The 12,763-nt window shown below is 44.1% G+C and overlaps 2 protein-coding genes across 7 annotated transcripts in view; one reads left to right on the plus strand and one right to left on the minus strand.

Annotated features, from left to right (window-relative positions):
* Scaf4 (SR-related CTD associated factor 4) overlaps window positions 1–4,537 on the plus strand; it is a 57,120-nt gene extending 52,583 nt beyond the window's left edge. For all 6 annotated transcript variants that reach the window (XM_057764296.1, XM_057764300.1, XM_057764298.1 and 3 more), the window contains exon 20: window positions 3,259–4,537. In XM_057764296.1, coding sequence (XP_057620279.1) covers window positions 3,259–4,193 — 935 coding nt within the window. In that variant the 3' untranslated portion in view covers window positions 4,194–4,537. The remainder of the gene's footprint in view (window positions 1–3,258) is intronic.
* Window positions 4,538–6,592: 2,055 nt separating this feature from the next.
* Sod1 (superoxide dismutase 1) lies at window positions 6,593–12,313 on the minus strand. The gene is made up of 5 exons (XM_057766145.1): window positions 12,103–12,313; window positions 10,105–10,201; window positions 8,422–8,491; window positions 7,693–7,810; window positions 6,593–6,816 (listed from the first exon to the last, which is right to left on the minus strand). Exons 1-5 carry the CDS (start codon window positions 12,172–12,174, stop codon window positions 6,709–6,711), a joined length of 465 nt encoding a protein of 154 aa, XP_057622128.1. The 5' UTR covers window positions 12,175–12,313; the 3' UTR covers window positions 6,593–6,708.
* Window positions 12,314–12,763: the final 450 nt, after the last annotated feature.

The following is a 12,763-nucleotide window of genomic DNA, read 5'->3' on the forward strand; positions in this document are numbered from 1 at the left end:
TGGTTTCCTCCTTTAAATAGGCAAAGACCAGATTCTATATTATGGCATTCAAGGCCCCTACATTGCCTTGGCTGACCCAGTCAGCTTCGTAAGCCTTGTCTATGGGTAGGGTCTCCTTCCTTTGCATCGGAGGTCGTCCTGCTGCAGTGCACCCTCTGCCTCACGGGAGTACTGAGCTGTTGTGAAAGCTCCCGACCCCCTCCCCTCTATTACACTCTCTCCTACCCATACTGGTTTTATATTTTTTTCTACCTGTCCTTCAGACTCAACCCAGGCCTCTTCTGTGATTCCTATTCAGTTCCACATTGTTGGTTAGCCCAACCCTCTCTGTGCCATCTATAGCAATTGAAATTGAAAGGAAGATTACTTTTTAATCCTCAAATGAGTTAATAGTAAAGTTTTGGTTTATTAGTTTTTAAATTTATAACTACCTATTCTAGATAAACCTAATTAAACATAATTATGGCCAGCATATCTTTTTTACTTTACGAATCTGTATTATTGCACTGGTGTGTAATGCCAGCCTAGATTCCCTAGCAAAAGTTAACATCACCTGTGTGCCTACTAAAAGATTCATCATCATATACATTTTAATTATATCCTTTATTACAGAAGCAGTACAGTTTTACTGCTTTGTAAAAACAGCAAAAGGAGCTGCAGTTAAAGGGGTAGGGAACTGGGTTTACCCAGAATCTGAGGGCCAGTGGTGTATGTGATCTATAAATGTTACTTCTTCCCTGTACCCCGTGAGGACAGCCTTTCTGACACATCTTCCCAGCTGGTAGAATGAAAAGGATTTGGTTGTTTACTATTTACAACAAATACCAAATAGAAAGATCCATGTGTAGAAAGGAGATTGGGCAGGTGTTTTGTGTCCTTTTTAAGTGTACTTTATGGGAGGTTTAAATACATGATTACCGCAGATTGGCCCAGTTTATTCCTGCATCTTCAAATCCACCCTATTAAAGACTTACAAGGGGACAGTCACTTATATTTAATAAAGGACTTAATAGGGACAGTCACTTATATTTAATAAAGACTCTCATTTTACCCTCTGTGATAGGGAGTTGGCCTTACATCTTCCATCCACTGTCTGCTTAGTGTTTAAGGACTCACCGTTGCCCAGCATGAGGTCTGACTTTGATTTCTCAGACTTGACTGAGTACTTAGAGCATTTTGAGATTGTTTCCGTGAGCCTATATATGAGCACGGGAAGATGCCACAGCAACCTAACAGCATGCATTGGTTCTCTTAGTCCTTGAGAACAAACTTTTTCTAATAACTGTACTGCAAGCACTGGCTGCATTTACCACTTCAGTATTTTAGTCTTAGTCTAGTCGATAGTCTGTATTATTTTTATTGTCTAGGATTTTCTGGTGGCATTCTGAAAGTCCTTGCCAAATTTACCCATTTTACAGGGCTTCTCAACTTACAACCTTACATTGGGAGTGTCATTGGCCTAAAATTCTTCTCAGCTACTAAACTTGACTTTAAATTATAATTGATATTGGAAGAACATGGATTTAAAATATTCTCTTGCTTGGTGGTGGTGGCGCATGCCTTTAATCCCAGTACTCAGGAAGCGGAAGCAGGCAGGCAGATCTCTGAGGCCAGCATGGTCTACAGAGCAGCAAGTTCCAGGACTGGCTCCAAAGCTACTGGGAGACCCTGTCTCGAAAAACAAAAAACAACAAAATGAAAATGTTGTGCTTAGTCCTATTTGTTTAGTCACTAAACAAAACGTGTCGAGTGATAGTATCTGCAGTCACCTCAGCAGGCACTGAGCTCTGTCATACTTTAAGTGACAGGTACATGTCAAAAGTAACTCCAAGCGTGATGATCCACCATCTTTAATTCCAGCACTGGGGAGGCAGAGATAGGCAGCTCTTGAGGTCAACTTGATCTACAGAACAGCAAGTTCCAGGACAGCCAGGGTCACATAGTAAAAAAACCCTGTCTTGAAAAAACAAAAAATAAACAAAAGGCAACTCCTGAGTAGGTCATCTTTGTGTACTAGAGGACTGTGTTATGTAAATGTATGGCTGAGTTAAAATAGTGTAAGCTGGTGTTCGTGCATTGAGTGGGCTTGTACATGGGTCACAGCTGAAGTAGGAGTTTTGGTTCCTTGGTAGTACTGGTGCATACAGAAAACAGGCCTTTGCAGGGCTTGCTAGTTTTCTACAATACTGACTCAAGTTACACACCTGAAATTAAGTGTATTTCTGTCATAAAGGCACTTATGACCACCGTCAGCTGATGGTCATAATCCCGATCTTCCTCACAGACTTGGGTATGTGACTGCTACCTCTTACTGTCGGGAGCCTTTTTTTTTTTTTTTTTTTTTTTTTTTTGGTTTTTCGAGACAGGGTTTCTCTGTAGCTTTGGTGCCCGTCCTGGAACTAGCTCTTGTAGACCAGGCTGGCCTCGAACTCACAGAGATCCGCCAGCCTCTGCCTCCCGAGTGCTGGGAGCCTTTTCTAACGGCTTTTTGATCATAGTGACTTTTGCTCTTTGTATTTGAAAAGAAATAGATGTGATACCTGTTTATCAGGACCAAAAGAAATACTTGTTTTTCCCTCCTCCTGTAAATGCTGGGTTGAACTTACATAATTACAGGGCCAGGATGAGCAGGCTCCCCTACAGACCAGAAACAGGCAGCGAGCTAGTGACTAACCAGCATCAGCATCGTCAGTCTCGCTGCCTTTGGGAGAAGAGTAGAGGGTATATGGCCAAGGATCAATTCCAGCCCTCATGTTGACCTGGTAGATGACACTTTCAGCAGGGCCTAGAAAAAAAAATAAAAAATAAGCTTTATGTGCATATGGATCTTTATCATAGGTCCTAGAATGATGGTGGATACTGCATGGTAACTACACAGAGTAGTCTAACAGAGTGGGCACATTAAGACATGGGATCAGGTTGTACACTTTGAGAGAACACATCCCACTGTCTTGACATGCTGGCAGTGAATATAGACTTTTATCTCATTGAGACTCAGGACTGTTAGCTGTCACAACTTCTGAGAGAAGACTGACAAGAACTGCAATACTACAATTTCCTCGTTCAGCATTTCTTGTCCTCTGCCTGAATTGAGTACCCAAACAGTGAGTCTACCATTGCTGACCTTGGTTATCACTAATGTGAGGTTAGTTCAGCATGAATTCAGAGCGAAACCAATTCAGGACTAAATCGTGTTTTTCTTTACACAGGAGACAGCTAAAAATAGACAGTTACATCTTTGTTTGTGTTATCTTTCAGGCACTCAAGGAGTTGCACCTGGTCCTGTAATTGGGCTCCAGGCACCATCTTCTGGTCTTCTTGGTGCCAGACCTGGCATGATCCCACTCCAGCGCCCCCCAGGGATGCCTCCACCTCACTTGCAGCGGTTTCCTATGATGCCACCTCGCCCCATGCCACCGCACATGATGCATAGAGGTCCGCCTCCAGGACCAGGGGGCTTTGCTATGCCCCCACCTCATGGAATGAAAGGGCCCTTTCCACCACATGGCCCTTTCGTTAGGCCTGGTGGAATGCCAGGGCTTGGGGGCCCAGGCCCAGGCCCGGGAGGACCAGAAGATAGAGATGGAAGGCAGCAACAGCCGCAGCAACAGCAGCAGCAGCAGCCGCAACCACAGCCACCACAACAGTCACAGCCACCACCGTCACAGCAGCCAGCACCAGCTCAGCAGCAGCCACAGCAGTTTAGAAATGATAACAGGCAACAGTTCAATTCAGGTAGAGACCAAGAAAGGTTTGGAAGAAGATCTTTTGGAAATAGGGTGGAAAATGACCGGGAACGTTATGGCAACCGTAATGATGATAGAGATAATAGTAACCGTGAAAGGAGAGAGTGGGGAAGAAGGAGCCCTGACCGGGACAGACACAGAGACTTGGAAGAGAGAAATAGGCGCTCTAGTGGGCATCGGGACAGAGACAGGGATTCTAGAGACAGAGAGTCTCGTAGAGAGAAGGAAGAGAATCGAAAAGAGAAGCATGAGCTCACAGACAGGGCAGGTGGTAGCAAAGCCAGTGAACCTCCCCTTAGCCAAGTGGGAAACGTAGACACTGTTTCAGAACTTGATAAGGGGGAGGCCATGGCCACAGTGGTAAAACCTGAAGAGTCACCTGCTGAGGCTACCTCATCCGTTGAACCCGAGAAGGATTCTGGCTCAGCAGCAGAGGCTCCTCGCTAGAGACTGGATATGACAGAATGTGACAGTGACACTTGGGTGTAGAGCTGAGGTGTACAGATGCTGTATAATATTTGCTCCTGCTACATCACCCCACAGTAGTTGATGGGGACTGTAAGCAATTTGATTGCTTCCCTTCTATTTAAAAATAGCCACAAAATAACAAAAAATACTGAAAATATATTACCCTTTTTTGCTGTAACTTTTTAAAAGTTTTGACTTTTAAAAGTTTACAAATCCTAATTAGAAGTGCTCTCTATTTTTTTTTTTTAATTTAAGACAAGGTAACGGTGAAAGCTCCTCAAACAATAGGGATGTTTTTAATAAACTCTATTTTCGTAACAAACTTTAATGTGTGCTATTCTTCATACACTGCATTAAGGTGGAAAAGGATGTTAACCATAAAGTTTGAGCTGTTGATAATGTATTGGAGTCTAGACTTTTTGGGGAAAAGGACACTTACATGAATTCTATTTTAATATTTTGATCATAATTTGATTATAAGGTAAAAATTAGTGATCTTAACGTTAAACTAAGAAACCTGTGTTCTTTTTTCCCCTTGGCTTTGTGGTAATGTTGCCATAATTAATTTGTGAAGATTTGCTAAGAGAAATAATTGGATTCCCAACATTACACATTACACTACAAATTACCTGATTGCCTGGGCTTCACTTAACTTAGAAAGTTGAGTGTGTTGTTTATAATCATTCTGTTCAAATTTCTAAGGTGTAAAACAAGGTCAAGGTTAATGTATGCAACCAGAAAGCGTTTTTATAGACTAGGTATAGTGTAACATCTCTTGTAAGCTTTGTTTCCTTCATCTTCAACAGCCCAAGAGTACACTGCACTTTTTGCTACTACAAACTGAGACTCTAATAGTATTGAAAGCGCTGACGTAGAAGTCAGGGACTTAATGTTAGTTCGGTATTACAGTTCTCAGCCTTTCTAATGCTGTGACCCCCTTATGTTTTGGTGACCCCAACCATAACATTTTTTTTTTTGCTACCTCATAACTGTAGTTTTGTTACTGTTTTGAATCGTAAATATCAGATGTGGAATCCCCCCAAGGAGGTTCCGACCCACAGGTTGAGAACCACTGATTGACAGTCTGAACAACTTTTTCCTAAACCTACATTAAGGACAAGTACAATGACTCAGCCAGTAAAGACACTTTCTGCCACCCTTGATGACCTCAGTTTCATCCCTGGGACCCAAGTGGTGGAAGAACTCGTTTTCCCCTTGTACACATACCCTAAAAATAGGTAAATGTGATTTTAAAACTGTAAGGTCCTAAATGGGCTTAGCTGTAGAGTGCCGAGAAGTTCCTTTTTGTATGGTCTCAGTTTAATTTTAAATGCAAGGTCTTTGTGATAATGCAGCTGTCCTGGGTTTAGATTTTTAAGTTTTTGCTCTAGAATACTTCTGAAAAAATATATCCAATTATCCAGTGCCCAGATTCCAAGAACAGGCTTGCATTTCTAACTAAAAGTACTGAGAAATGACCCAGTAAGCAGAAGAGCTCTTGCGACTACTCCAGATGCTTACTCTGCATTTGAGTCACCCCACTCAGCACTAAAGAAATCTGTGACAGTTTCCTCAAACTTCAGCAGAGCCACTTAGGAACACATTCCAGTTTTCAAACTTGAAAACACCAAAATTTGTACTAAGTATGTGGTTGTGAATGAGTAGGACTATGGCTTACACCTGATTTGTCAAAAGTATTTCAGTTGAATGAACTATTTCAGATAGCCACAAGCCAGTTAGGTTAGTTTTTCCTGTAGTTAAGTCAGGATTTAGGCAGAACCTCCAATTTGGTTTCCTCTGCCTCCCCCAGTGCTGCTGTGATTTTTCCAGAGCACCAAAGCATGACACCAGCTTTGCCTGAAAAGTAGAGTAGGTAATTGCCTTTTACAAGTTCAATGCAAGTTATTCAGGGGCTTTTTCTTAAATTATAATCTCTAAATTTTTATTTTAAAATAGCTATTTTGAATCTAAATGAAGAGCTTTAGATAATTTCTCTGAAGCTACTAATGAAGGGCAACATATTTTCTAAGACCAAGTTTGGTTTGGGCTACCACAGTCAAGGCCAGCCATACATTTTAACAGTATCATACAAAACACTTTCAAAACGGAGTACTATGAAAGTTAGCATCACTCACTCTTCTTGACGCTTAATATATGTAAAGCACTAGCTGCAAATTTATATTTGTGTACATTAATAGGCTCAAAATAAGTCACTTTGTTGTTTACTCACAGGTTTAAATGAGAATTAACTTCAGTTTCATATCTACGTGTAACTAAGTCCGGAAAATAGAGACACAGGAAACCGGCTTTAGTTCAGTGAGTTATAGAACTATACACATCTTCCGAGCATCATCAATCAGTTCTCATTACAAGTTAAGCAATCAAAGAGGAGTCACACAGTTACACTTTTAATATTACAGTTTAATGTTCTGGGTTTTTTCTACAGTTTAGCAGGACAGCAGATGAGTTTGAGACTCAGCCACACAGGGAATGTTTACTGGGCAATCCCAATCACACCACAGGCCAAACGGCTTCCGGCATTTCCAGTCTTTGTACTTTCATCATTTCCACCTTTGCCTAAGTCATCTTCTTTCTCGTGGACCTTTGAAAAGAATAATTAGGAACATTTAGTTTGGGCAATCAAGTAATTAATTAGCACTTCTTTCTGGCAATACCACAAAGACTTAAAATGGTCACTGACATTACAAAATGTTAAGCTAATATTTATACTAGAGCAAACAACTAAGTTTTTCCTTGCTAGTGCATGTTACTGTTTCTAAATGAAACACTGAAGACTCAAGTGACTGTACCAGGCCACATGGTATTATCCTCACACATACATAACCCCAAATTTCTTGCTATCTCATATCAATGAACTACAGGCCTACAAATAAGAAGCAATTCTAAATATCTTTATTTAGCAACAAAACTTTAAATCTTATTTTTAGAACATTTATAAATGACTGTTCTGCTTCACCAATAGGGCTGAAGAAAATTCTAAGGATAAAGGGTCAACTGAAAGGAAGTGCCTACTGAAAAGGTAGCTGCCTGAGGTGGGCAAGAACCTTTACTGCTTGTTCTGCATGAACCAGATTCAGCTCCCGAGGGTAACTTGGGAAGACGGCTCCCATATGGTAACCAAGCGATGATAACCTACAGACTTGAATATTGACATCCATCGCAGATTTTACACTCAACGAAATGTTTAACTGTAAGGGGGCAATCATGGCTGTTTCTTCAGCTTAGACCCAGTCTGATGAAATGTAACCTGCTTTCTACTACATCTCAGCAGAGCAGTGCTAATGAACCTAGGCTAATTAACTTTTCACTATCATATCCAATAAAAACTTTTTCCTATTCTGAACTCTTAACAATTTATGTGATTCTTTAGAAACGAGTCTGACCATCATGAAGTAATGGAAAGGTATATATCCAAGTTAGAAGAAATCCTACACATGTTCTTAATACGAAAACTTACCACCATTGTGCGGCCAATGACGGAATGGTCTCCTGAGAGTGAGATGACACGATCTTCAATGGACACATTGGCCACACCATCCTTTCCAGCAGTCACATTGCCCAGGTCTCCCACATGTCTAACATGAAAAGAGCATCAGGTGGATAAGCACTGCGCCCACTTCTTTCACATCAGCAGAGTTCAGGAGCTAAATTAACCTCTGACCAAGTCAAACGTCAGTGGTCTAAGAAGTACACAATACATATCCAACATGACCACTTTTCCAGATCGACAGCAGTCTGGAAACAACTTTTAAAGCATATAGCTAGGACATCCTAAACACAGAGATCAAGTTTAAAGTATGCTCTGGGAAGTCATCATTTGGGCCATTAGCAAAGCTTTGCTCCCTCCCAGGCTTCCAGTATAAAAACAAGCCAGTCCTTTAAATTAGGGCTTTCCTGAGAGGTTTCACATATAAATGGAGTCTCAACTAGCTTCTGCATTAGTGTCCTGTTACACAATGACTTTACTAGTGGGGCTGGCAGTACTGTTTTCTGTACCAGTTCATCTTCAATAAATGCTGCAAAACTAAATCATATTCAGAGTCCCCATTTGTCAAGACTTTTACCCACCCCTTCCAGCACTTGGGGAAGTTGAATGAGTGCAAATACAAAAGCAGAGGTAGGGAGACCACTCAGCTGTCTCACAGGTGGGCTCTCCACCATTGTGTACATGGAGCATGCTGCTCACCTCTCTTGATCCGCTGGTCCGCCATGTTTCTTGGAGTGAGGATTAAAATGAGGTCCTGCACTGGTACAGCCTATCCACCAGAAACCAGCAGTTAGATTATGAAGTAAACGCCTATATGTAACAATATAGGCATTTTCACCACTTCCAACACAGAAAACATTGGCCTGGTGTGTGCTGGGTGATAGAAGCAGGAAGCAACACTGGTATAAACATCAGGGCTGTATAGCCTTACACACATTCTCAAGCTACCTTCTTCCTCTAGGCTGCCACATTTTCCTCCCCATCCCTTTTTGGTTTTGAGTTTTGAGACAGGGCCTCATTATTACAGCCCAGGATATCTGCAGCCTATGATCCTCCTGCCTCAGCCTTCCAAGTGCTAGGAAGAAGAGTGTCACACCATGCTGGTCCTTACACCTTCCTTTTAAGTGGAGCAGATGTAATCTTCGATGGCTCTTCTGAAGTTAAAGTCCCACATCTAAAGATCTTGGCTTTTAAGAAGGTGGCGGCATACCTTTATGATAAAAGCACTTATCTTTAAAGACCATGTGCCACCAAGCAGCTCACCTATCTGGCCTTTACTTGGGGCAGGCAGATTCCTAAATAAAACCCTATGCCCAAGGGCCAAGGCTGCTGCCCTACACAGCTCAAGGGGTGTAACCAGTATTACAGGTACACTCGGCCCAAGGGATGCCATTCACAAGGAACACTGATGACAATGCAGGCAGTCCTATCATGCAGGCTTTCCATTGTTTATAACTTCCACCCAGGCCCAGAGAACAAGTACAGGGCAGCATTCAGAAAGGATTTTAGCAAATCAGAGCTATCAGAGCTGAGGCAAGGCAACTTGGGGGAATTTTAATAAGTATCAAAATGGATAAAACACGATCATAAGTAACTGTGGAACAAATTATGTCACATTACACACAGGTTCTTCTTATGCATGCCATAATCCAGCACACACAAGACTAAAGGAGGATGGTACAAGTTCCAGGCCACCCTGGGCTATGTGAAGAAGGGAAGGAAGCAGGGAGGGAGAGGTGAAGGGAGAGAAGGAAAAAGCTCTAGCAACATGAGTGAGGTTCTTCTTACAAGTATGTGAACAAAATTCAAATTATTCCTCCAATATGGCAAAAAAAAAAAAAATCACTAAATTCAATTTAACCCATCTCTTTTTACTGACTTGAGAAAATACACCCCATTCTAAGCATCAATGCCACATCTCAGCTCTCATCGCTTCTGTCCCACCACGCCTCTCATGCCAAACACTGTGTCTAAAACCCACTCAACCCCCAGCTCCAAACACCTTAAAGAATTATCCAAAATAAGCGGGAGCTTGATTTTTTTTGTTTGTTTCTGTGCTTTAAACTCAAGCCATTATCACAATCAAAACCCATCAACTCCTTCACCTTCTCACACTTAAGGAATCAAACATTACTTCCTCACTTCCTCAAGGTTGACCTAAGTGGTTATTTTAACTTAAATCTCGAAGAGAGAGAGAGAGAGAGAGAGAGAGAGAGAGAGAGAGAGAGAGAGAGAGAGAGAGAGAGAGAGAGAGAGAGAGAGAGAGAGAAAGGGAAGTTTACTTTTTTTTTTTTTAATCGTTAGCAATTGAGTTTTGACTCAGTCCCATTTGTTTTCCTGGTCAGCCAGGAACAGATGGTCCTTAGCCAGCATAAGACCAACCTTGTGTATTATCTCCAAACTGATGAACGTGGAACCCATGTTGGCCTTCAGTCAATCCCGTAATTTGTCCTGACACCAAAACTGGTTCACCACTTGCCTTTATTTAAAAAGAAAGAAAATAAGAAAGAAATTAGGGCATCATGTTTGAGTGCAAATGCCTCCGAACAAAGGGAATTGCTGGTTACACCTTTGCCCTTCACAGTAAAGGCACAAGAGTACCCCCAAACCAAACTAGACAACACTATGCCTGGGTGCATCCACTCCAGCAGCTTAGCTCCAGGCCCCTCTCCCTAGCAATCTCAGCGCTTGCTGTGACCAGGTTGGCAGTCTCCTGGACTGCACATTTAAAAAGCACCTAGCAGAAGAATAAAACTAAGGGCGCTACTAAATGTCAGGCCTAGGGAGTAGCTGGGCACTGCACTGACTTGAGAGACTCTGACTTGACTCTCACAGAAACGCACACTGGCTTCACCAGGACCCTTGTTTTTCACTCAGCACTTGGGTGTTTATCGCGTCCATCTGGGTCTAACCAGAGCTACTTTTTAAAAAAAGAATCTTATTAGGCATTCAAACCTAGAGAACATCCCACTTAACAAAAAGAAAAGACAGCAACAACACTAGAGTAGAGAAACCAAGGAAGTATCACCCCCATCCCCCTCATCCAGGCAGGGCTTGTGATGGTTAACTGAGCTGTAATGTTATGTTCAAAATTTAAACTAGTATAACTCCAGAGAGACTGTAACAAGGAGAAAATGCAAGAAGCAACTGCATTCCTAAAACACACATGCTGATATCTTTTTATCTTGTTTTTAAATCGCCAACTTTTTCAACAAAATAAGGGACAACAATTTTGATTTTGGTAAAGCTGGCAACAGGTTAAATCAGACAGCGTTGATAGCCAAGTTATTATAAGTGCCAAACTGGAATGTCTAACTATCCAAGGGTCTTTTTCGGGTACAAAGGGCACCAGGACTATGCAGCTCCTCTGGAAAGGAGAAAGAAGACAGGAACCTGGACTCAGGTGGACCCCTAGGTGGTACTTAGCTTTCTCACAAAGGTGGACTACATGTGGAGGAGAAAAATAGGCAAAAAAAAAAAAAAAAACCAAACAAACAAAAAAAAACTTACACAGAAAAAGAGCAAAATGCATTAAAATGTCAAAGGAAGTGCTGACACCGAGCCAGGTGAAGAACTGAATTTAACGTCATCAGTTCTCCCTCGCACAAGGGAGACAATTGCATTCACTACAGAGTCCGGCTTCTCGTGTTTATGTAAAACATTCTAGAGCGCACAACCACACTCCATTTATCAAATATTCTCTTGGGATTAAGCTAAGTCTAACAAACTCCTCCTGCAGATGGCAACCTCCCTGAGGCTCTGGACACAATCTTACCACAAACACCGGCCCTGTGACGCATGTGTTTCTGCAGTATTACAGTAGTTTTCTTCAAAAATGTCCTCAGACACTCGCTGCCGTAAAAACACCCAGTCCGGCGTCTTTCTGGGGCAGAAAAGCACTGAACGAAAGCCCAAAGCCATCTTTCTTCCACCCTTGGGCCCGACCCTGACCTAGCACGCAACAGCCCGGGACGTTGTTTTTAACTGCCAGAAATGCCTCCTGCTGCGTTACCCCGAGTCCTCACCACCACGATCGAGTATCTGAAAAACCCACTCAGCCGGTGGCCGCAGAGCCCTGAGCCCGTGGACAGGGACACCGGAAAAGCAGCAGCCCCAGAGAAATAACGCACGCCAAGAGGGCTCTGTCGGGCGGGACCGAGCGCTCCGGGGCGCGGAAAGGGACCCGCCCGGGAGGCCCCGCGACACCCCGGCCTCTTCCCTCCTCCCCCGGGCCCAGCCCCTGCCCGAGGCCGCGGTGACTCAGCACCTAGCGGGGCGCAGGCCGCGGCGGGGGCGTGGACGGCTCCCAGCGTCCCAGGTGCGCGGCCTGCGCCCCGCGCCCGGGCCCCGTTTCCCCGGCCCCGCGCTCCCGGGCCTTACCTTCTGCTCGAAGTGGATGGTGCCCTTCACAGGGCCGTCGCCCTTCAGCACGCACACGGCCTTCATCGCCATGCTTCGCTAGGAGAAGCGCGGCGGCCTCGGGACCCGAAGAGGGCGGGAAAGCCGAACGACTGAGAAAGACGCGGCAGGAAAGGCCGGCGCAAACAGAGGCCCGGCCGTCGCCGATCTTTTATACGCCCGAGTCTGGTCACGCCCACCCTGGCACGGAACCAATCGTCACCCGCGGGCTCCGCCCACCCAAAGTGGCGCTCCGGGGCCGCGGGGCACGCTGGGGGCGGGGCCGAGGGAAGAGCTGGCTTCTAGAGCGGGGCGGCCGAGAAAGTTCCAGGGGAGGGGGCGCGCAAAAGACGCTATTGTCGCCTCCTCACAGGACGGCCGCGTTGTCGCCGCGGAAACCCAGAACGCGAGGCCTGCCTGGCGCGCCTTGGAGGTCAGAAGCACCCCGCCTAGAAATGCCGCGTGTGGGCGACTTCGGGGAGCGCGCCGCAGTGGCGCTTTTAAGGCTGGGGTGCGCCGAGGCGCTCGGTGTGTTAGCAGTTTTCTCCTCTTGAGGTTAAATTTGTAAAGCGCCTGCCCTTTCCCTCAGCTTTCTAAGCCCGCAGCACATAGCCCATTGCTTCTTTTGATTTTGTTTCTTTTC

This window comes from Chionomys nivalis, chromosome 3, assembly GCF_950005125.1.
Source record: "Chionomys nivalis chromosome 3, mChiNiv1.1, whole genome shotgun sequence".
NCBI classification, from domain to species: Eukaryota; Metazoa; Chordata; class Mammalia; order Rodentia; family Cricetidae; genus Chionomys; species Chionomys nivalis.